The following is a 25,903-nucleotide window of genomic DNA, read 5'->3' on the forward strand; positions in this document are numbered from 1 at the left end:
GGTTATTTTATATGGTTATCCCATCTGATAATAGAAAAGTCTAACTGCACATAGCTTTCTTATAAAGCAATTGCTGCTGCAGGTTTTGAAGGTACTGATAACAGAAACAATTTTGACAAAGAAACAAAAAAGAAAGACAAGGAGGCAAATGTCTAAAGGGAAAGCCTGCCTCCTCCCATATATCATTTCTATTTTTTGTTATGAAATTCAAGAATAAAACATCTCCAACTTTACAGAAAAAATTTTTCCCAAGGTTTACACAAGCAATGAAAAAACCCCCCGGCTCCTTGGCATCCAACAGCAGAGTGTTAAAACTTTCAAAATGGGGGTTGGAAAAAAAAAAATCCCTATAACAGAAGAGGTACCTAGGGTTGCCATGATGCCCCCCTAGTGGCCATCTCAATGCTGCCTCTCCCTTGCCTTTGCCACGCAGGGTCTCACCCTACTTTCTCACCTGCCATGTCTTGGTGCTAGAAAATGATGAAGGGAGGCTGCTCTCAGAGACAGGTAAGCCTAGGTTTTCTCTCTTTCTCCTTGTCTCAGTCCCTTGTTCCCTCCAGTCCTATGTGCCTTAAAGACTAAATTTGTGGCCTCCTTCCACCCCTACAGCCATGCCTATGCCTCACAGATGTTACTCTGTACACTGTTCTGTCCCCTGTAGAAGCCTCAGCCCTCTTATCTTTAGCCTCATTTTCCTCTGGTCGCTGACCTCCAGCCCTGGCCCACTGATTTGGGGTCAGCTCCCTCAGCCTCAGCCCTGTCAGTTCTCTGCATCTCTGGGCCCCTGGTCCCTGTGTCTGTCTCTCATTTCGGGATCCTGACCCTGTCTCTCACTCTGCACCCCTGGCCCTCACTGTCTCTGGTGCTTAGCCCTCTGGCCCCTGATCCCAGGCCGAGCTGCTTGCCTCTCCAGCCCTTAGCCCTCTTCTTAAGCTACATTTAAGACTCTAGAGACATTCAAAAAGCCTGAGGTGGAATGGATCCTAAATAATGCTGTTTTCTGTAAGCAGCATAGTTTAGATTGGTAGCAAACAGAACACACATTCACCATTTGCTTGTGGGGGAGCAAATCTTAGAGCAGGTTCTGTCATTTTTAAACCAATCTATGTGCGCCAAACTTGTGTTCTGTTATAGGTACAGACAAGTTTTGTGTGCTGACCTTCTCTTCTGTTATGGGTTTAGATTGGTTTCCAATCACTTATATCAGTAAAAGCATAATGTCTATACCTGGCCTAAAAGGGAGATGTGGATTAGGCAATGGGCACATTGTAAGTTCCTCTTGCCCCACCTCCCAGACTCAATCTGCCCCCAAACACTCTTGGTGCACTTCTGTACAGACAGCTCGTTCAAAACTGAGCTCATCAACAATGCTCTGGGTGCATACCCACTGTATACAGGTACAGTGGTTTGAAGCAGCTTCACTACCAAAAGACACCCTAACCTGCAAACTGAATCTTCCCATTTGTACACACACATAATAGAAATCTACAGGCACAGAAGGCATGTGTGCACTTTTATAAGTCCAGTTCTTTTGTGTGTTATGTGCTTTTAACAGTTGTTCTTTAACATTTTGCATTTTAAAGGCAACAAGGAGGAAAAGGGCATTCTGGGGTCTGTATAAAATACCCTAGATATGATTTTTTAAAATAAACAAAAAAATACACTCTTCCCCAAAAATGTTTGCAAGCAATTGCTGACAATTCTATTAAAGATAGAGAGGTATTGAAACACACAAGCTTAGCACTGGGGTAGATCCATTGGCAGTCATGCCCTTCCTTTGATTCCCGTTCCACCCAAAATTTAAAGCCAGCTGCCCGGCAGCAGCAGCAATGGCAGCAGCAGCATTTCTTTTCAGGAAATGCTGAGGTCATAAATTGACTTCATGGATCATTAGAATTTATCTGATTCCTGCTAATCTCTCTTCACTCCACAACCCTCTTTCCTTTTTAATGGTTTTGATGTTCTGAAGCAGAATGCATTGCATTCAAAAGCTTGTCTAAGTCTATGCCAACTATGTAGTTTGTTCAATAAAGGACAGACCAACAAAAATCCTTGCTTCTCCCATGTTTCTAGACCATCATAGCTACAGCACCACTCCAGCGCTACCCTTTTCTCTGCAATTTTCCTGTTTGTTACTCTTCTTCTTATTTCACAGCCCTGCAGACTGTTTCTAGTTCTAGCTAGAAACATTAACTCAAAGTGTGGAAACTTTAATTCAGATTAAAATTAACCGAGTGTGGAAATAACTGTCAATGAAATGTTAAATTCACTGTCAAGATGCTGAAGAAGGCTAGATTCTGTTTTATGAACATCAGTAAGACATGTATATTTAATTAAGGAAACTACATAATATATAGTATAGAAAATTAATGCACATTCCAATAAAGTGATATTTGTTCTTGCTTTGATCTCAACCTGAATAATACAGCCCTAGGCAACTAGTATATTAGTAAAGGTTCTAGTTTCTTTTAACCAGAGAAAAAAGTGTGTGTTGTGTTATATGTGATTATATACCACATCATTTGCACCCCCCTTTTCAAAATCCTAGATCTGCCCATGGCTGGGTGATATGAAAGAGTGAGAACAAGATTATATTTACTTTTGAAAAAATACCTCAGCCCATTTATATATATGCTAACAGAATATTTGTGGAGTATGAATATAACTTCTATAAATATAAGTCTTTAAAATACACCTATTTGCATTGTAGTTTAATGGTCCACATGTATCATGTCAACAGTCTATGTTAACACTTCTGTTTTCCATTATTTCCCATTTCTAAGTGGGTAAGTGTTTTAAAGCAGTGACTATTATGTGGCATAATATGAATGCCCAGATGAGCTTGTCTTAAGTCAAAATAGGACCCTTGTAAGTACTGCATAACAAATGTGTTTCATTAATGCTTTTGTTGCTGGATCCTGGAGTAAGATTCTCTTAAGTGTCTATGTGTTCATGACAAATGAGACTGTGCCAGAATTGTTTTGTACCCTACAAATCTGATATCAAAATAAAATAAATGTGGCTCAAGTTCAGTAATCTCTCTTTCCCTTGTATCAAACTGGGGAAGAGGCAAACAATGGCAGCTACCATTTTGTCTAGAAATGCATAAGCTAATTTGTTCCATTTCTACTTGGTTATTAATTGGGGTACTTTTAAAATGTAACGCTTGGTGGTATTAAGCTTTCCAGTACAAGTAATTCTGACATCTTAAAAACAGACATTTCACTTGATTCTCACATTCATGACTTCTTACCTGATAACATATTATCTGTTTTTATTGAAGGAAACTTCAAAGTCATTTCATGTTTGTGCCTGTGAATCATCAGATGATCCTCTGTTGGAAAGCGCTGTCAGGCAAACAGAGAAGGGAAGAAAAAAGCATTTAGTTCTCTAATAAACTTTTGGCAATAGACAGAATTTAAAAAAAAGAACCAACCATCCAAATAACACAGAAACAGCCAAAAAGAGAGACTACTTAGCCCACTGAATAGGGGTTGGGTTGTCTTGATCTGTGGCCTTTGCCCCCAGATAAATGCCTTTATTGAAGAGGAGAGCCACCATATGCTTTGCTGTTTTGGACTTCAGAATCCACTCCTTTCCCTTCTGAAAATGGTTATGTCCCTCTCTCAGGAGCCAAACTGGAAGAAAGCACCCTGACGCAGGTTTTGGGAGCATCAGGGACCAAAAGGCTGGGGTCTTAGATTCAGAAGGATTTTGGACTTCCTCTACTCTAGGGTTAGGGACAGAAGTTACACATAAACTAGTATAAGTGATCAGAAATTGGTTCATGTCTGTAACACAATAGAAGTTCAGTGCACATAAACCACTTTCAAAATGGCTAAAACCAGTTTAAGATGAACCTGGATGGATGTAGTAGACTTAACTGATTGAGGTTAAATCGGTTTATTGAACTTTTCTGCCCCACATCTCCTCAAGATTCAAGTTAACTCACAGTCCCCTGGCATCCCAGGATGCTTTGCATCTCCCTGGGGAAAAGCATGACATGTTCTGCTACAACTACATCTGCCTGTCATGACACAAGTGAGCTAAAATGACTTAACTTTGAAACAGATTTAAAGGTAAAGCAGTTTTGCTACATTTCCAAATTGTGCAGTTGCACAGTAACAACTTGTGTCAGCGTTCTTTGATATCAACAAAATTGTTACAGTTGTGTCTTCCCTAAAAGAGCAGGCACTACTATTCACTACACATTATTGCAATTCTTTGTTTAATAGGGTCATTTACAGAGTCTCAAGGAAGGCTAGGATATGTCCATATGATTTTGTAAAAAGCACCATTTTAACGTGGGAGATCTCTTGCAGAAAAACAAAAAACTGCTAGTAAAATGAAAATGACTTGGTGCTTCCAAGATGGTACTTCCCATATTAAGTGACTTTGCTAGTGGCTATAGCAAAATAGCTATAGTCATAGAGGGTATAACATACTATCTAGTTACATAGACACAGCAGAGTAAATAATGTAGAAACATTCTCAAAAGAAAAAAAAACTCCCAAAGACCCTTCCTAACTGTGAAATCCTGATTCACTGTTTACTCATCTGGAAGAAATACAAGCACTAGAAACTGACAATGAGAATAAATGGAATGTGGGAAAACGCTCCATGCTAATGTTGTGAGGAAAAACACAATGTAGAAATGAAATTTCCTTCATGGAATGCTGTGCTTCTGTCTTCAGTGTGAAAATCAGCAGGGTCAAAGAATGCCTGCTGGGATTGGGGGGAAAAGCCACTCCTTCAATCCAGTCTCTTATGTCTTTGCTAAATGTGCCTCGTTTCCGGTACATAAGATCAGCTAACTCATTCTTCAAATGTAGAAACTGGTTGATGAAGGAGTTACCAAAGCTCTTAGCTAGACTGCCGTGCTACAGCTGCCATACTATGCATTTCTGTCAATTGTTTTGTGGAAGTAGGGACTCTGGAATCTAGGAAAGGTTTAACTTGCTATGTTGAGATTTAAAATTACGAATCCTGCTTCAAGGGCTGATCCAAAAATCCATTAAATTCAATAGAAAGTCTTTTATACTTCAATAATTATAAAATAGCCTGCACTTCCATCAGAGAAGCTCATAGGATTCTAAAGATACAATGCCTGAAGACTTTCAATGAGGTATGCACGAATTTTCTTCAATCATAGAGATGCCTGGGGAGATTAAGTCATGTAAACAAGGTTAGATAGCAGACCTGTGTCCAAACTGGAAAAGAAGATCACTTCTAGTGAATCCTTGTGTATTCTCATTACTGAGATAAACTAGCATAAACAATACAATAGATGGAGGTTTCTGCATCGTTGTAGGGATCAATGACGTCATTGATTACCAGTGATACAGAATACTGAAATTTAAATGTAGAAGGTAAACTGACAATTGGTTTTTTTTTGTTTTTTTTTTTAAAGAAAAGCCTGAACTTCTAATATTATGGACTAGATTGAACCCCTATACACAGCAAGAAGCAATGTGCATATTTTGGGTCAAACTTTGGCAATACAGTTCAATTAAAATGGAGGGTACATAATAGATATCTTATAATATGAAGCATTAAAGTATTAATATGTTGATTAAAAATCAGGTTACCATCTGCAACATGAAATAAAACTTAGCAGTTTTTACAAAAGAGTAAGAAAGGAAATGAAATACTAGAAGAGCTGTATCCCTTCTGAACCAATGGATTCTTCTTCTTATGTTCTCCATCACTTTTAAATTGGAGGAAAGTTCAGTCTAGTTTAAAATAAATGGATCAGGTTGGGGGACATAAAGTGAAGCGGGGGGATAGTTAGCCACTAGTTTCTAACTACCTGCCTATTTTAATTATTCAATAACAACATATTAGACAAAGGAGAAAGAGAAAAAGGAGGAGGAAGAGCAGGAGGGGGCGGGGTTGGAAACCACTGTATTAACACATGTCTGATGATGATAATGATTATGATGATGCATTATACAAGCCCATGCTTGTGCTGTGGTCTTAATTAATATTGTCACTGACTTCACTCACCTGTGAGCAGCCTGGGGCACTGCAGACAAAGGGCCTCTCCTGCTCCAAGTTCATCTTTGATTCCTCATAAATCTACACATTAAAAAGGAGGAGAGAAAGGGAACTTATAAATATATACATTCTAAACTTCAAGAAATATGGAAAATACAGCACTGAATTACTTTTAAAAAAATGGCAAATGGCAAAAGAGACGAGAAAAAAAATCATCACAGTTTCAGGGTCCTAACTTGCTAGAATTCATTAAGTTCCCATCTACATTCTTGTTACTCTTTCCTGAGCATATATTTACTTTGAAGGGGGAAAAAAACCATTAGGCTGTCAAAGTAAAAATCCTGCTTTGGAAAAAACATATGTTCAGTGTTGTTATTAAATAAGGACACATCAATTCAGAAACATCTCATATTAATAGTTTTTCCCTTTCTTTCTTCAGTTCCTGCTGAACATTTTAACCAGCTTGCTTTAATTCTTAATTAGAGACCCCATGTCTTAAATAGTGAATTTTCTTTAACATATTAAGCATATACTTTATGTGAAGTCCAAAGCACTTGAGACAAATATACATCCGAGTCCTGTAAGGATCTGTTAGATTTTAGATTTCATAAGATCTGCAATCTAGCAAAAGGCAGAACTGTTGTGCCCTCACATGTAATTGCAGTCAAGTATTTTAATTTTGGCCCGCACCTTGAGAAAGAACTGATGGCCAATGATAAAAGAATAAGCAGAGGGGGGCATTTGCCTCACCACATTGGAAACAGCTTTCAGAGAACAGTTATATAGCTAAATTTGAGCCAGCATTAGAGCACGTTGCTGACTAACTTGGATAACATTTTTCTAAAAAAAAGACATTGAAAGCTTTAAAATAAGATCTACCATTTTCTGAAACATTTGGACCTTACTCTTTCTGCAAGTAGCATCAACATGAAGCGTAGAAAGCATTTTTTCAGGGTTTTTTCACATTATGTAGTCTGGGTATATTCTTAGTAGTCTGGGTATATTCATTTTCACTGAATATACACATTTACCACATGCCATCTATGTTTATGTGGCTTACTTTAAGCTGCCTGAGCTTAGACCAGGTATGGCATGCTCAGCTATCAGCCACTACCAAAAGCTGCATGGACAACACAAAGTTACTTGGAGTGTGGAGAGGGGCTGCCATGAACAGGCAGATTGGCAGGTCAGGGAAGAAGGCTAACAGGTCTATGGGGGGTGGGGGGATTGCTGGGACCATGATGGGGATGGGGTCTGGTCATGGTAGGGAGTCAGGGGACTGCAAATAGCTTGGTCAGGGTCAAGGGAGATGGCAATAGCACAACTGTACGGTTAGGGTGCATGTCTGGGCTTTCCCAGCCCTGAGGTTGTGCTGTGAACACCTTCAGGCATCCAAGCAATTGAATCATAAAGAAGTAGGGCTGGAAGAGACCTCCATAGGTCATCTAGTCCAACCCTTCCTGCCCCATGCGGTAATCAACAAAGCCCAGAAGCATGGGAAATACCCACAGTAGAACACAAATATAGCTACACCTACATCATCCCTGACCAGTGGTTGTCCAACCTCTTCTTGAACAACTCCAGTGATGAAGAGTCCACAACTTCCCTAGGCAGTCTATTCCACTGTGTCACTATTCTAACATTAGTTTAATCCTTTCCTAGACCAGGTTAACTCTTCCTTGATCTAAGTGTGTGCACCTCCTGAATTGCAGTAACTTGGATCAGGCATTCCATTTTTTTGCCCAAATTCATTCCTCTGAATGGCTGTGTGGTTGGGCATTCAGATCGACCTGACCCTGGTTAGGCCAACCTAAATGTAACTCCTGTATGTACCCATTGTGTTCCTGCTTGGCCCATTATTTTCTCTTTCAGTTTGTGTGGGTCTTTCATACAACAAAGAGAGAAAAACTTTTTGTAATAAAGAAAATGTATAAAACCACAAAAATGGCAGAGGCCTTCTGGGGTGTTGAAATCACTCTAACCCACATTTTAAATGCCATTGTTTCAGGCTGATTGTGCATTTTTGTCAGAGACAGCTGCCCTAGGTTTATTTGTATCATTAAGTGTTCCCTATTTATACTGAACTTCAAAGAAGCTTTACTTACTGAGAAATTTTGGGCATATGCCACAGACAATCACCATTGGCATCCTGAACATCCCAGCCCAGACCTATACATATAAAGTGTATTCCTTATTTTTCACTGTAAATAAAAATTTCAGATAATGGATTTCTTGTCCTTCTTTTTCAAGAAAAAGCCATAAATATGCTGGATCAACAGGTAAGAAAAACAGATTTCTTATTTGTCAGGATATGTACTACATCAGGATGGCTAAACTGCAGCACAAGTGGCATGCACAACCTGTGTGTGTGGCACATGGCAGATGAAAGAGGGAACAGGCAGCACAGTGGTAGAAAGAGCAGGGAGCAGAAAGCAGAGCAGGAGATCAGGCAGGGAGCAGAAAGCAGAGCAGGAGATTGAGCAGAGGAAGGGGATTGGTGTAGCGCTCAGAGGGTGCAGGGCTAATTTGTGCCATTCCAGCCAAAAAAGGTTGGCCCCCACTGTATTATATGATGGCCAGCATCCTGAATGCACTCATATTGCTCTACCCATGTCCTTTAACTCTGTCCCACTGTGACAATCTCTCTGAGTGAGCATCTTCTAGTCTACGGTGTTTCCTGAGGACAACCAAGGACATAGAAGAGCACTCACTGGATGACTGCCACAATTCTCCCCGCTTCTTGTGGTGGGGAGGAGGGAAGAGTAGAGCAATGTGTGATGCTGGAGGACCACTGGAGCATGCCGACTGTGACAGGATGGGACCTAGGGGTGCCGTGAACTCCCCTAGCGCCTCCTACCATGCCAGGTCGGTGTCAACCCACCCTCACCATCTTGCCCACCATGTCTTTGATGTCTTAAGTGTTTAAGGGAGGCTGCCTTTTCTATCTACTTTGACACGGTGCCCTGATGTATCTTGGCCAATGCTCTGTCTAGTTGCCCCAGTGCACCCCAGCCTTAGGGCTACGCATGGCTCCTACCACCCCTGATACCACACCCCAAACTTCGCAGATTTCCTGGATGTTGTGTAGTTAATCCCTTACCACACCCTCACAGCACCCCCTCACTTGCCTTATACTTGTGGCCCACACTGGGGCTCTCCCCCCGATCCCGCCTGCACTGGGGCCCTGCCTCACAATCAGGGCTCAGGTGGCCGTAGCCATGCCTGGCCCCCGAATCCCCTCCCTGGGGCTCCTCTCACACTTGCCCACACTGGGGCTTCTATATCCACGCCTGGGGCTCAGGTGGTCATAGCCATGCCTGGCCCCTAAATCCCCTTCATGGATCTACAACTCCTGTGTGCTCAGGTGGCCTCGGCCTTACCTGGCCCCCTATCCACTATGCCCCTTTGCAGGGCTGGGGTCAGTGACCCCTTAATGCTGTGCCCTCTCTGGCACCGGGGTCTCCACACCACTGCGGAGCGCCATGAGGCCTCCTCCAACCCCTATTAGCCTCACCCAGTCCTCCAGTGAAATAACAACAAATGCAATAACACGAGCCAATTGGCTCTAACTCAACCCAAGCCTCCTGGCTAAACGCAATTTCTAAGCCCTCTGGCTAATCATCATTCAAATCCTTACCAGGGCTTTCTCCACCCAGTCCTCAAACCGAAGCTGTTCAGGCCATCTAGCTTCTCTAGGCTACATACTCCAGCAGAGCTCCTTCTCCCTCAGATGTTAACAGGGAACTACCTGCTTGGCCACCACCTAGGCTGTTTATATAGGCCAGGCCCTGCCCCCTTCCGGCCAGCTGACCGAACTGCGGTTGCCCCAGCAACCGGCTCCTGTACCTTTTCCTAGGAGCAGGGCACTGAAGTGCCCTGCGACACAGACCTTTCAGGAAAAGCTTCAGAGATGTTCCTGTTTTTCCAAGGATCATTTTTGAAGTGCTGTGGTCATTTCTGGGAGTGCTTTAAAGATATGTGGAGCACTTCAAGCAACACATCTGTCCCTAGCCTCAGACCCGATTTACATTCAGCCCTTGAGCTGCCTGTTGAAGTGGCCAATCAAATGTGATACCAAATGGGTTTTTTTGTGAAAGGACAACTGTGCATTAGAAACTGGGCTGATGCCACCCTTTTATCTCACTGAACAGTGATCATAGACCAGAATTAAGGTTTATCTCCACGCAAATTGGAACTGCAGTAATTAAAACTGGTTGTAAATCAAGCTTAAGTCAGTTTGTAAAGTCTGAAATAAGAAAATGTTTACATAAAAAGGCTTAAACCAAAATCACTAAAGGGTAATCATTGATTACAATTATGCTTGGTTATTTTAGTTCCACTTCAACAGGCTCTTTAAAGTTGAAAAAACATTTTAAATTATTTTTGCGCCATCCTCTCTAAAACAGAAAAGCAATTAATTGTTTGCCAGTTAAGTTTGATTTAAAAACTAACCTCTACCTAAAGTATTTGATCCATGACTGTTGGCTTTTTTTTCTAAAGGACAGTGCACAGATAAACAAAACAAAAAGCAAAAAACAAAAATGCATCACGAATGAAAGGCTTTATCGGATATCTCAATTACTTCTGCAACTGAAGCACTGCCAAACACTTGTACTACCCTCTTTCCTCATCCTCAGGGGAGAGTGGCAACTGCATTTTCAGTAGAACAATGGGGGACATTTTGTGAAAGGAAACAGAATGAAATAATTTTGATCCCAAGGGTACAAGTGAACTTAAAATGTTACCAAAAATTCTTATTGTGTCCTCCCTGACTGCATATTCCTTTTTTAAACTAAGACTATTTTTCAGAGTTAAATTCCCAAGATAAATCCATTAAGTACTGCTCTCTGCCAGAACTGCATAAAAACGCTACATTTAGTTTCTAAGCCTCTCTAATAAATATATCAGTGATGTAAAGATCACACTCTGCAGAGATTTTATTCAGAAAAACTTTACAAAAACCCCCAGAATGTTAGTCTTTGTAAGTCTAGTAATTAGTCTTGCATATATCTTTAACATCCTCTGTAGTTCAGTATGGTATGTACAGTATTATTCAGCATTTCTTGGCCCCTACGTGTTGCCATATAACAGAGATGTTTAGGGTAAAATTATTTTAAGTACTCTTTATATTTGTATGTGTGATATCACTGTAGTTACAAATATGGTACTATTACATCTGTTTGGATAAAAGAGCAGACTGCTATTTGTTACCCTGAGAGACTAATTAATACTTTACAAATGAACTTGGACCAGATAGAAACAGGAAAAAAAATTGCCTCCACAAACCCTACTGAACCCAGGAGTTGTTGGGGCATGAGCAATGCAGATTCAGTCTCCTGATTTGTAACTTAAGAACACCACACCTCTCAGCAGCAGGATTTTTCAGCTGTGCACTTTTAAATTTGTATGAAGTCCTTTTCAAAAGGTGGACATAAATTTCACATCCTCCAGTTCAGAGCAATGGAAGCCACATGCAACTTATGGCACGTGATTCAAGTTGCTTGGTTCATACATTCTGTTGTGATACAAAATTCAATCCATGAATCCAACTCTTTCACCAATGTGTGCAGGTGCTCCAGCATGCATGAAGAAATAACCCACCCATGGCAATATGTCTGCTACACCTAATAAATAAAAGTCCTTGTTAACCTTTTATAGCTGTGAGCTGTAACATTCACTTTACATTTACAATGGATCTTCCACAGACTTACTACATGAGATATCCACCAAATTAATGTGTACAATGAACATCAAGTGAATCCAGTATGACTGAACAGTTAAAAAGTTACTTAAGTCTGAGTTACTGGCATCTGTTGTTATCAACAGGTTAATTTATGGCAAATTCATAGCAGCAAACAAGAATTATAAATATAAATGAGCACTTAAAATAATATTGATATGTCAGCATCAGTTCTGATTGTAGTAACATGGGTATGAATGCATTATGCATCTGTAAAGGGTTTAGAATTTTAATAGAGATGTTAACAACATCTGTCAGCATTTATTGCCCTGGTGTGACCATGTAAAGAGCCTTATTGGCAGGATACATATGTGGAGAAATCTGCCACATTGTTGTACTCTGCCATAACTCTGAAATATCACTCTAACTAGAAGAACCTGAGATAATCAAATTTTGAAAAATTATAGGATAAGCACGCAGTGGGTTCTTCAGCCAGAGTTTTATAAGGGAAGAAATTGAGGTTGGCAAGAGGTGGTGTGGTGTGGTTTTGCTTTTTTTCCCATTTATTTTCTTTTCAAAAAGGTACTTGCAAACATTTAAAAAATAATTACTAAAACTGAAGCCTACAGAGAGGAATGCAAAAACAAACAAAAGAGAACCTCTCATTTTTGCAACATCCTATTCTGGCTTAGTTGTATCATAGACTATACAACCTAGTAACAAGACTATCCAGAACTCAATCTTCACCTGTTCTACAATTAGAAAAACAGTTCAGACAATTGACACCAAGAAAGTTTGCTTCTCTCTCAGATAAGTAGTATCCTTACTGCTTTACTGGTAAAAGCATCAAGCAGGCTTGTTTCCTGTTTCAATGTTATTCCTGAAGTGGGTTGCAGTTAGAATCTGATTTTCACTGGGTTGTTATTCGCAGCTGTGTGACCTTTCTAACCCTCTTTTTAAAGTGACAGTTCAGCCTTCAACCTCAAACTGTCTGTAGGTTTCAGTTATCAATCCTGTCCCTAACAATGAAAATGAATAGACTAGTTTGTGAGATACAGTACATGATATAGGTTAAGGATTCAATTCTGCAATATATACAGGCAAGCAGTTAAGTCACGTAAGCAGCCCCATTAGCTTAAACTCCTCACCTTTTGAAGTGTCTACAAGGCAATGCCTTTTAGGCTGATGAAGAAAATGAAGACTGAGAACATTACAGTTCTGAGCAAAGGTCTTAATCCTACAAACACTTGAGTGATGCTGTGGGATCTCCAAATGTGGGTAGAAAGACTACACAGGGAAATAAACACAACACTCTGTCCTGTCTTTGCAGAGTCATGTTTGTAATTTATACAATATTAGAAGAGGTTAGGGTTCTTTGAACACTTTAATAAAATCAAATTAAGCATTAAAAAGAGAACCACCAGTGCAAAAATATAATCACCAAACAATATAGAACTGTTTAAATTGCCAACTAAAGCTATCTTCTACAGTATTAGTAACAGATCCAAACAGCATAATTGCAAGTGATATTCAAAATGTTATTTTTGGAAATGTGGTACATACTGGGTTAATTACTAACTTTGTTACCCGTTTCTTTCTCCCGTGAATAGACTCTGCTGCCAATTTTCAGAATCGCTGCAATGAAACGGAAGAAGGTATTTTTCCTTCTCATGGACTGTTCAGCTGAAGTGCTTGTTTTCTAATACTAGCATCATGCTTTCCAAAATGCACATATACAGGGCTCATTATTACAGCACAGCCTCTTTGGGCTGCTGCAGCAAAGAGTCTGTCAGCATTTCCATTGGAAACCCCTATTTTCAGGATTAAGGCATTTCCAAATGGTTCTGGATGCCGGAAAGCAATACACATCTGGAGTCTTCAAGCAGGCCTTAATGAGATAGGTCTCAAACCCTCCATGGTACTTAGCAGTTTTTGTGATTATAGTTATACTAAATTTATATATGAAAAAAAAAAAACCCTGACTGGGCCTCTGGTTTCAAAGAAAAGATTCTCATACATCTTTTTAAGCATAGAGGACTATTCTTAAAAAGTAGCTGATACATGAATAGTGTCAGAGAGCAAGTAGTGCATGTTTTTCACCTGTGGTATTCTATCTGCAGTTGAGTATGTCTTCTATGCGGCAAGAGAAGTAGACTACTGGCATTCTTCCATTGCCACCTGTGAAGTGTTTAGCCAGTTGCATACATCAGCAGGAATTCCAAATGGAACACAGGAGGATTCACATTTTGTGGGCTTTTTTAAAATGCTTCAATTTTTGTCAGTCAATCAGTTCTTTAACCACTTGCCTGGGTAAAACAATGCCAAGCATGTTTTTCAGCAGTTCCAAATGCTTACCCTTTCTGTCCCAAATCATCTGTGATGGAAAAGAAACAGGTTTTTTGTTTCTCTGACTTTGGCGACTAATAGCCAATATTAGATCTGTAAGATGTCAGTCTCTTCCTTTTCTTCAGTATCCCTGTTTTTATTGCCCAGTAGAGGAAGCAGCAAGGAAGAAATCCAACAAAGAATGGAAGAGAAGGAGGAAAGAGAGTGAAGGTCCATCCAGATGAGCATGCATATGCAGTTTCCAGGCCTGCAGACCTATCTGCAGTGCTGCAAACTACATGTGCCACACATGTAAGAGCTTGCCACACTGCTTATTTGCAGAGCAGGGGGGTTGACACTGGGAGATCCCAGTGTAAAAAAAAAACCTGAGGCAGAAAAAACCAGGGTGGTGCACAAGGTGGCAGCATGCACCACGCAAAACTGGCACCTGGTCAGCCAAAGCCATGCTCCAGCTGCTGGCTAGGCTCCATGACTAGGGACAGACAATACACATAAACTGGTTTAAGTGATCATAATCTGGTTTAAACCTGTAACAGGACAGATGTTAAGTGCACATAAACTAGTTTGAAAATGGCTGCAACTGGTTTGAGATAAACCTGGTTGAATGTAGTATCAGACTTAACTGATTTGGGTCAAACCAGTTTATTGTAATGTTTGTCCCAAACCCCTTGCTGGTTTAAGTTAAATCAGAGTCCCCTGGCATGCTCTCTGGGCTGGATGGGTCTCTGTGCTCCACAGCAGGGCTGGCCACTCCCCTCTGCTCCCTGGCCAGAGCTCCAGCAGACTTGCAGGCACAGTACGGCCTGCTGGTCTCCCCATGCCCCCCTCCACCTCACCACTAGCCGCTTAAGCAGGGATCCCTTCCTCCTCTTTGCCACGACACAGACCATAGCCAGTATGTGATATGGTAGCTAATGCTGTGTAAGGCTCCAGCAGAGACTGCAGACACAGCTGGGTCTGCCTGGCTTCCCCCTGCCCTACTCCACAGTTGCTGCTCGAGCAAAAAATCCCCCTCCCTCCCATCTCCCAGACAAGGGACCCCAGGGGCCCTAGACATGTGGTATACTAGCTAATGTCAGGAGGTGTCTGTATGTCTTTTTCCAATTTCACTGGGGCAGGCAGACAGAACAGTGACTGCTTAGGGCTGTTTGGAGCTAATCAACAGGTCAGCCGGTAAGTTGTTTAAGAAGTTTGAAGTCATGGAGAGAGGCCATTGCTTTGCTAATCAAGTGATAAAGACTGTTACACTATCAGCCCTCAGATGGCTTGCCTGCCTGTCAGTTTGCGGCAGACAGTATGATGAAGCAGGGAGGGAGAGCGAAAAGCTCCATATCATCAATGGATGCATGCACTGCACCCCCTCCCCTCCCTCTTGTCTCAGAGTGCTAGCCCGGGGCTGGGGGCTGGTAATACTCCTGCCCCTTGAGCAACCAGCAGGGAAAAGCCTGGGACCATGCAGGCAGACCTCCCTAATGAGAGAGTCCTGCCAGGGCGTGGCCATGCCCCACTGAGCTCAGCTCCCTGCAGAAGGGAAGGCAGGGCTGCTTTAGCACCCCCCGACTTCTAGCCTAAGACACTGCCAGGTGCCTGAATTTCCTCAGTCCAGAGAAAATGTCTGTCCAGTTTCAAACCAGTTCAGGCCAGTCAGGTTAGACTAACCCGTAAAGATTGAATCAGGCTCAGGTTTTTGAATGTCTGTCCCTAGCCCATGTGCCTGGATCACTACTGCTGGAGCCCTGGGATGCCCCCAGTACCCCAAGTAAGGCTTCTGGGACCAACCCATGTGCTGGTCCCAACCACCCCTGCCCCACCCAGGGCAACTTGCCACACATCAGAACATTCATGCACTGGCGCTCCCCAGGGACAACTAGCAGAGGCACAAATACAGGCTGCTGCTAGTTGTCCCCAGGAAATGCATGTTCCTTCTTATATGCAGGAATACAAAAGGTATCTAAAGGGAAGCAAAAAAGTGGGAGCATGCCATAGAAAATCAGAGAAGAAAAATGTGGAAGCAGTATATACCTCAGAACTCTCTACTGGAAGCAGCAAACTTATTGCTTTCGTAAGTCAGAGCAAAACCAGAATAACTTTCTGTTTCACCCCATCCAGATAGTATTATGAAGTACTGGAAAACTAAGCCATGCCTAGCAATGACAGAGTGCAAAGCATCTCAGAATTTTATGAGAGGCTTCCTAAGTGTGAGTTGTTTATATTGATTTTTTGGATTTCAGTTTAGGACTCACAGTGAATGAATGGTAGTCTGTTTTTTAGTCCTAGAATGTATAGTTATACAGAAATTACCATAGATAACAGGAGATAGATGCCTAAAAGGAAAAATACAGGCTGACATGCATGTAAATGCTCCCAGTGATTGGTTAACATCATGACTGCCTCTGTGAGAAATACTCCAGGATGTACTTCTCAAGTAAATCTAATGGAAGCAGCAATAACCAATATGCCAGCAGTTAAAGTGAGCAGTCAACGTCAGAATAACATGTTGAGCACAACATTTTGTGTCATTCATTCTATCTCTCACATTACTCTCCTCATTTCCAAAATATATTAAACAACCTATCCATACCACAACCTTTCTCTAAGATACAACTACCAGGAGCCAGCATCTTATGGATAAACTCATTTTGTTTTGTTCTTCTAAGCAGACATTAGTCTTTGTTTGAGACGTAATCCCTTGGGGCACAGCCCACACACAAGATAAAACTTCTATTAGCTGAAATCAATATTTACCAGTGAACTCCCACAGACCTTCAGGGAAAACCATGCTGAGCACATTTCTGTTCTAAACTTTTGTTGTTATCATTAGTCTGAGGCTTTCCCACCCCACTCTACTTTTCTGATGACTTCTGCTCAGTGTCACCCTCTAAGGAGCAATACTTGACACGCTAATATTCCAAAGTGGACAGCAGACTGATAACACAAAACTAAAAATGCTGAAAATGGGGCTTCAGGCTTTGCAGATATTGAGGGGGAAATGTCCCAACAAACATATAATTACCAATTTATATCTCGTGTATCTAACCTCACTAACATGAATGGGACTGTACGAAGTGTGGCCTCATTCCTCCCTCAAGCGCTTCCACAAATGCAGCAACCTTTCCAGGACTGAAGAAGTTGCTATTTATCATATTACTGGTTCTTTCATGGATAGGTTGATGCCAAGAGCTCTATCATGGGTGTATTAAAGAAAAACAAGATCATCTTCACAAGTCAAGAGGACAATGTGCATATTGCTGCAAAGCAAAAAAACAAACAAAAAAAATCAACTTCAAGGAAGAACTCAAGTGCTGTGCACTGAAGAGATCTACAGGAAACCTGCAAAGGGCAGGCAAGGCATTTGCGACTGTGGTGAGAGATGAAGACCATTAAGCAGAGGGTGTCAATGATGAACTCCCGGTAACATCTGGCAAATAAGCTAATCTTTTGGGACTTCCCAATTTTGGCAGACAGCGCCTTGTCCATCTCTTCAAAGGCTGACCTCATATTTCTATCCTTGGCTTCATGACATGTGGAGCTTTCAGCTACAATCACTTTTCACCCTCCAGAACAACTTTTAATATTAAGCACCAAACAACTTTGCCTATTGTTGTACTTTGCATAGAATTTAATTAAGAGTTTTCCCTCCAGTAATAATATTGACTGAAAGTTTTAGGTTCTTTTTTTAAGTGTACTGTAACAGCAGTATGCTAATTACATTGGTTTACGATACACAAATAGATAAAAGAATTCACCTACATTGCATGCAAATAAATACTTGGCTTTCAAAAGGGGGGGGGGGGGAGAAAGCATGAAAGATGTCCTGGGGGAAACAACAACACAAGCCTGTTTAGCTGACTTTCAGACCAGCAGCAGTTTGAAAAGTTTAACACAAACACTGAAAACTCTGCCAGCCAAAATTTTCCTTCTGGTTTATTATGAAATATTCTTAAACTGGACTTATACAAGCAGATAGCAACATTATATATTAAATGTACACAAATACTGTATAACTAGCTCACCTGTAAACTCAGACCAACCTGGATCTTTGCTTTTATTCTTTCATAACTAGCAACTTAGAAGGCAAATGAAAACTTTTATTATGTAGGAAAAGAGAATTACCGATAACTCACTTTTAATCAGTCATTGTCACATTTAAAATTATAACTTTTAAATAACTCAGGGCATTTATACACATGGTCCAGTAGGTGGGTGCTTTAATTAGAATGTCTCTAGAAGCTTGTCTAATTAAAGTGCCTGGAGCATCACATGCATTAGTGTCTCTGAGCTGAAAAATGGCAGCAGGAGCACTTTAACTAAAGCTTGTTTGATGCTGATACATGTGACACTGCAGTCTGCTCCGACATGCTGTAATTACTGTGTGTTGGAGCAGCCTTGATTCACATGTATAGGTACCCTTGGAGATCCACCTTTTAAAAGCACCAAAGATGTTACAAGGCTGAATGTAAAACCAACTAAAAGCAATAGAAAACATATTATTTACTTCCGTATGTTCTGAATCAGACCTTTATAACATATTAATTTAACTTTTTAGCACGTGGCCCCATCTTCTAAGATATGGAGGCAAGACTTGATACCCAGCAGCTGAACTAAAAATGAAGACTACCAACTGTTCAAATGGCTAAAGTTCCCTAGGGACTAAAATCATTGTGGACCAAAATCACAGCCCATCAAAATCAATAGAAGCCTTTGCAATTATTCCACCAAGCTTTGGATCAGATATTGTTGGCCTTAGTCAACTGAAATCAAGGAAGTTACATCACAAACTGATGGCTTAGACATTGTAAGTGACATCACTAAATTATGTCTTTCTATGGTCACTGCCCTTTTCATGGATGGATCTAGGGTTTTCAAAAGGGGAGTGCAAGTGACATACCATAACAATGCATATTTTTCTCCAGTTAATTTTCTATGTAATATATTATGTATAAAAACTATAACAAACTGGGCAAAAAAAAATCAAAATATGTTGTTTTAGTTCTGTATTAAATAGAATGTAATGTACAGTTCTTTTTTAGTTTCATAAAATGAAGTCTAGCTTCCTTGAGCATCTTGGCAGTGCAGCCAATGATTCACTGAAAGTTAGTTCTATACCTGAGTTAATGTTTTTAACTAGAGCTGTGAAATAGGCGTTACCAGCCCTATGAGGAGAGGCTGAGGGAGCTGAATCTCTTCAGTCTCCGCCAGAGGAGACTGAGGGGGGGATCCTGTGGCTGCCTACAACCTTATCAGGGGCCACCAGCAGGGACTCCGGGCAAGTCTGTTCACCAGGGCCCCCCTTGGAGTCACCAGGAACAATGGCCACAAGCTGACGGAGGATAGGTTTATGTTAGATATTAGGAAGAACTACTTCACTGTAAGGGTGGCCAGAGCCTGGAATAGGCTTCCCAGAGAGATGGTGCTCTCACCTTCCCTGGAAATCTTCAAGAGGAGACTGGATAGGCATCTGGCTGAGGTCTTATGACCCCTGCCACCCCCAGTGCTCCTTCCTGCCCATGGCAGGGGGTCGGTCTGTCTAGGTCCCTTCTGACTCACTGATTCTATGATTTTATTACCAGGAACAGCTAACAGACAGCAGAATTGCTGAAGAAAAAATAGCTTGATTAGTGAAACATTAAGATGATTAAAAAGAAGAGATAATTGTTAACACTTATGGAATAAAGAGTTTAGAAAGAATCAAGTAGATTATAATGAGCCATGAAGTCAAGTAACTTCCTCACTGCTGCCTGAATAGAAATGCTGCTGCTAGGCAGCTAGTTTTAAATTTTGGGTGGACCAGGAATCAAAGTGGAGTGGGGTGGAGGGGATGCAGTTGCACCACTGTAGTCTCCCGAAATCTGACCATAGCAAATAATTGAACTAGAACTGCCCAACCACCCAAGTCCCAAGATAATTTCTCTCAGGTGTGAATCACTGCCACAGGAGTTATCTTTGGCACATTCTTCCCACTTAAAAAGATTTGCTTTTCAATTTATGTATGGGTCTACTGTACCTAGGGGTCTAACTGATTAAGTGGGTTTACAGATCATTACTCTTGTTTCCCTTCTCCCCTTCTCAAGTAAAAATATGCAACCAGGGAGCAAAAAACAAGAAGCACAAATGCAGTAGCTGTTCCAGTATAACATAATGGCATCCAAGCAAATGATCAGAGGGATATTGTCACTCTTCCTCAACTAAGAACATTTCAAAGTGAACTGCTCAGACTATTGGCTCTGTGAGCAGAAGACTTGTCTCCAAGAATAAAACAGTTACATAACACTTGTCATTGTGAGTACATAGCCTACATACAGGTGCAAGACAAACCTGAAAAATATTCCCACAGTCAGATGAGTAACACCCAGATCTATCTGATGGGCAAAGTAAGACATGAAAAAGAGAATCTTATGGCTAGAGCAAAGTCCTCAAAGCCGTGACGGGAGCAGGACATTTTCCTCCTCTCTTAAGGACTGCAAACATGCCTCAGGGTACAAAATAGTTCAGGATTCTCTCACAAAAGATTGCTACATTGCCAAATGGATTTTTAAAAGCAGGCTTTGTGGCTGAAGTAATATTGTCTCCATTAAGAAGGCAGTACATCAAAATGGAACAACTTTCAGCCAGTGACTAACCACGAGTTTCTGGCAGTGACCAATCCATAATTATGAGTGGGGGCCTTACTAGATGTTGTACTTTGAACTGCTCAAATGTTGATTGGTGTTGGTGCTAGCTCGAGTTTGGAGCATTCTCACCTTCAAGCCAGCAGAGGTCTTGAGGACTAAAAAGTAAGAATTCCCCCCTCCCCTCCCTTCCCATTCTGGCTTCCCTCCAGCATCCTGCCCTGTCTCATGGGGGTGCTCGATGTACTCCCCACCCCCAGGGTTCCTCTCTGCCTCCCCCAGCCCTTGCAGATTACTCATGCCCCCCATCCCCGCATCCCTCAGCTTACCTGTGGCCACCTGCCCAATTCAGAGAGTAGCAATGGCAACAGGTGGTGGCAACAGCAGTGGCCAGGCAGTTCCCTGCCTGCTTCCCCAAGACAGTGTCAGCAGCCAAAAGTAAGCCGGGGAAACCACGATGGTGGGAGGGGGGATGCAGTGAAGTGAGGGGGCAGCAAACTGATTTGGGCTGGTGGGAAACTGGAACAAGGGGTGGCTGCCCAATCGGGGAGCTGGTGGCTGGGGCAGTGGACTTGATCTGGGATGGTGGGGTGTAGCCTAGAGTGGCTATTTCTTAGCCACACAGTTCAGAGATAAACATAGCCTGGAGCGGTATAATTTTAAGCTGCCTAAAGAGTGCTTAAAACTAGTTTCACGTATTAATGCGTGGACAATTCTGGCTTTAGAGCTCCAGGAGTCACCTAAAGTGAATGTGTAATGAGGCCCTGAGAGTATTAAAAAACCAACACATAAAAGGAGAAAAAAAAATTTATCACATTCTCAAAAAAAGAAGGAGCCAAATAGGGGAAAGTCTCCACAGACTGCAACATTCAACATTCACAATCTGTGAACAACCAACAGCTTTTACACACTGCAAGTATAAAGCAGTGAAATTCAGACATTCCTAAAAAACACAGATTTGTATCTTGTACTTATGTAAATACACTGACAAGCCTCAGCTATCTTGGCTATAGCTCTCTAGAAAAAAAAAATCTTAGCCAAGAGTTCCAAAAGGACTAGTGATTTTGAATACTTCAATTTTCAAGAGCCTAAACAGAAATATCTTAAACGGATGCAGGTTCATTTTCAGAAAATACTGAAGGTTCACTCTCCAAAAATCAAACCCCTTTACCTAGCTTTTTATCTAAAGAAAAAAATAATGAAGAAAAAACACACCTTTTTAAATTACTTTCTCACTGGAGGCAGAGGGAAGGACAGAAAACCCAAGAACATTTTGAACTTCCAAAGATTCCAGAGATAAAGACTATTATCTTTTCCCAGAAGCAAGGGGTTTTTGATGATATCTTTTATTGGGCTGGATGTATACTTGGAAGACATGTTCAACAAGATTTTGAGCACAAAGTGCCCTTGTTCAGATAGACCTGGGGTTGGACAAACTATACAACTGGTCTACCTGAAGAAGGCACTTTGGCCGCTGATGTTGAGAAGAAAACAAAAAACAAGACAAAAGAAAACAAAACAGTGCTTTACCAGAAGAGGAACCATGTCAGTTGGACCAGCTCCCCAGCATCTGTATAGATCTCACACTTTAGTCAGGCTTCTTGGCACTATTAAGTCAGCTATTAGATAAAAGTGCCAAAAAGCCCCGCTGAAGTGCGAGATCTATACATATGCTAGGAAAGTCAAGTCAGATTAACAGTTCCTCTTTTAGGCAAGCAGTATGCTTGGTACTGGGCGGGGGGTTGCAGGGGTGCCTGCTAAGCTGAAAGTAAAGCACTGTTTGTTTGTTTTTCCACATCTGTCAGCAGCTTTTGTGTCCAATGCTTGTCAAACTACACAATGGGTATGTCTGCTTGTCCAAATTCTCCTGGCTGGATTTACTTATGTTGGGGAGGCATCTACACGTATGGGATTTGGAAGCAGATTTTCTGCTCCTGGCAGAAGTCTTCTCCTGCCCTCTCCCGCCCTGCACTGGCTCCCTGCCACCACCAGGAGAGCTGGAGGTGTCAGCTGCACCTGCCTGCAGCTGGTGGCCATCTTCAAAAGCCAGCCCCACTCCCTGCTCCCTGGCTAACAGCCTCCCTGGCCTGGAGCAGGCTGCAGAGTGCAGTGGCAGCACATGGCATATCAGTCACCAGAGCCTCTGCCCACTGCACCATAGCTGCTCCACCACCAGGCCCCAGCAGTGATATCCAGTGCCCCAGGCTCCTGATAGCCACTCTGGTTGTCAAGCTGCAGTACCACGGTGACCACCAAATGGTCTAGGTCAGTCTCTGCCCTAGCCAGGCTCACCACAGTGTCCCTGGCCCCCTGCCCCCCTGCTGCTGCCACTTGGACCCCATGCTGGTGCCCAGACCCAGGCAGAGACATCGATGACATGCTCCTGGACACCACCATCTCTGCCATCCACACACTCCTGGGCCTCCAGTCGCACTGCTTGTAAGCCTGCCCAGCCAACTAGAACTGGTGGCTGCACGGAGACCACCTGGATGGCCAGCCCCAGACCCCAGCCCTGTCATGTACCCCCAGCACCACACTAGCTGCAGATAGTTCCCAAGGAAGCACTTTATTCCCCTCTACAAACACAGACTCCACTCCCCTCTCCCTAAAAATAGAGCCCTTCCCCCCTCCCTTTCCCACAAGAGACCCTGCTCCCCACTCCCCACAGAGCCCACCAACCACCAATAAATCACCCTCTTTCCCATGCAAACTATTTACAGTGCATGCAGTGTGTGTCTTCCTGAGGTGGGGGGCAGTGGGATGGGGATGCCTAGGGGTCACAGCCCAGGGACAGGCACCCAGCACCCTGGCCTCCATTTGCACCCCCACAAGGCTGGTGGGTGGGGGCGGCTTAACGGGGGTAACAGTGGCCACTGCTCTGCCAGTGTGTCCATCTCCCCCTTCTGCAGCCAGTGGGCTGGCCAGCAGGGCCCACACATGGTCCTGACCCTGCTGCAGGCAACTCTTGCTGCAGGGCCACATGGAACAGGAGCAACCAGCAGGGCTGGGCCCAAGAGAGGGAGCTGGCTGGCAGGGGCCCCAGGGCAGGAGCTGTGGTAAGAGAACCTGGCTGGTGGAGGTAACCCTTCACCTCAGCCCAGGCCCACAAGGGGGCCTGCTGCTGGGTATGAGCAGCTGCCAAGGGATAGGCAAGGCTGTGGCCAGGAACAGGGCAGCAGGTGGCACAGAGGCAACCACCAGGGCCAGGAAGGTGGCTAGCACCCAGCAGTCCTTCTCCATCACCTCCACTGTCTTGGCCACCAGGGCAACCTGCCGCTCCTGGGCCTCCCGGTGCCTTTTCCTGAACTCCTGGTCTGCCCAGTCCCTCTTCTCTTTATGCTGGTCCCTTGCCACCTCATGGGCATCCCTCTCCTGCTCATGGGCAACATGCTTTTCCTGATAGGCCCTCAAGTCCACCAGGAAGTCCTTGGCCACTGGGTGTTGGCTGCAACCCATCTCCCGTACCCCCTTCCCAGGCCAAGACAGACCAGGCTTCTGGATACACCTACTGCCATAGCTCCAGAACCACTCCCCTCCTCCCCACCCCTGTTTATCCTACTGCTGCCAAGCCCACAGTGGCCTGGCTCAGGGGGTGAGGGGCTCATGGATGGGACATGAAGCTGGTAGTGCCCCCTCTCTCCCTCCAGGGGGCCTCTCCAGAGAGACACCCTGGGACCAGCACCATCCCCCTGTGGCGGTCCTGTGCCCCAAGCATGCTTCTGCTGAGAGTGTCCAAGGTGCACTATAAGGAGCTGTTTGTGCAGACTGAGGGGTGCCCAACCCACCACACCCTGCTGCAGCTGATTGCTGTGGTGTCCCGGGTGCACCTGTGAACTGCCATGGAACTCTGAGCTTCAACAGTGCAGAAGACAAGCCCATGCTGCCCCACAACCTTCCCTACTGCCTGGAGGGCTACCTGTGGCTGCATTCACGTCTCTGTCCCCCAGCCAAGGCCAATATCACTTCCAGCATTCCTCAATACATATTCCTTGGCATACGACAGGCCTGTGCCAGCTTAGCTGAGGGGGCATAGGCTGCTCAATAAATCTTTGCACCGTCTCCTGCCTCCCTGCATGCTGTCAGTGGGGATTTGGGGGCCAGGGGGAAAAGAGGTGGGCCAAATGAGAAGGGGGGTAGATGCAGGGGTAGATGCAGGGGTGGGGGCATGGAGGTCCCTCCCCCTAGTGTGGAGCTTACCAGGTGGGTGTGGCAGGTCTGCCCAGAAGCACAAGTCAGTCCTCATCAATGGCGAGGACATGCAGCTCCTGGTGGTATCCTGGGGCACAGGGGCATGGTGGCCAGCTGCCCAAGCAGAGGACCCCTTCAGGGAGGAGCTGGAGCTGTGGATGGCCAGCCTGGCCTCCTGGGCAAGGCTGCACCCCTGGAGCTGGTGGGGAAGGCACAGGCCTAGTCTCCTGGAGTTTCTGGATGAGATGAGCTGGGGGGAGCATGGTGGGATGGGCTCTTGGTAGCCCAAGGGGCCCTCCTCTGGTGACACCCCCCCCCCCATGTGTGCTGGGCCACAGTGGAGGCTCAGGCAGGCTGCCCATGCTCAAGTGCATGGTATGGCAGTCCCAGGAGCCTGATTGAAGTAAGTCAGGATGGGAAGGTGGATGAGGGGACTGGCGGCTCCATGGGGAGGGTTGCAGAAGGTGGGGGCTCTCCTCTCTGAGACCAGGGGCTTTGTTTAGCCCCCTGACCCCTCACTCCCAGATGAACAACCAGTCAACCAACCCTACCCCCCTCTATAATATCTTCATATCAATCCCTCTCCGTCTTCACTACTCAGCTTTGGGTCCATGATACAGTTATTTTCCACCTTGATTACTATGATTTCTTCCATTCCTGCCTCCTCCAGTTTTACAATGCAGCCAAAACATTAAGATCAAGATTTTCCTCATCTATTGTTGCTCAGAAAATTCCACATTAACATTTTTCTACTAGCTCCCTTTTTCCTTTCATAGGTCTTGAGTCCTTCAAGACTCCTTTAAACGTTGTGCCTTCCTGTGTTTCTGCCCACATCTCTGAAGGCCAGAAATATTTCCCCATTCAAATTTATCGTCCAGTCACTTCTTTGTTTCTTTTAATATACTCCCTTCCCACTACTCCATTGAGAGATTTGCTGACTTCCTATGTCTGGAAGAGCCCCCATATACCAAATAACCAGTTTCTCATCCTTAAAAAAAAATCTTCTAAATTCCATTCTTTACTTCATTTTACTTGTAAAAATAAATCATTTTGCTTTCTGTACTTTCTCTGTACAGGTCCAGCC

The 25,903-nt window shown here is 43.5% G+C and overlaps 1 protein-coding gene across 4 annotated transcripts in view; it reads right to left on the reverse strand.

Moving 5' to 3' along the window:
* The window catches only part of CREB5 (cAMP responsive element binding protein 5), a 364,901-nt gene that overhangs the window by 302,810 nt on the left and 36,188 nt on the right, over positions 1–25,903 (reverse strand). For 3 of the 4 annotated variants that reach the window (XM_090046655.1, XM_090046653.1, XM_090046654.1), the window contains exons 2-3: positions 6,007–6,078; positions 3,254–3,347 (exon numbers count right to left, since the gene is read on the reverse strand). In XM_090046655.1, coding sequence (XP_089902781.1) covers positions 3,254–3,347; positions 6,007–6,060 — 148 coding nt within the window. In that variant the 5' untranslated portion in view covers positions 6,061–6,078. Of the gene's footprint in view, positions 1–3,253; positions 3,348–6,006; positions 6,079–25,903 lie in introns of those variants that run through there. The other variant, XM_090046657.1, reaches the window with a different exon arrangement.

This window comes from Crocodylus siamensis, chromosome 5 (assembly GCF_052110815.1).
Source record: "Crocodylus siamensis isolate JL-2025a chromosome 5, ASM5211081v1, whole genome shotgun sequence".
NCBI classification, from domain to species: domain Eukaryota; kingdom Metazoa; phylum Chordata; order Crocodylia; family Crocodylidae; genus Crocodylus; species Crocodylus siamensis.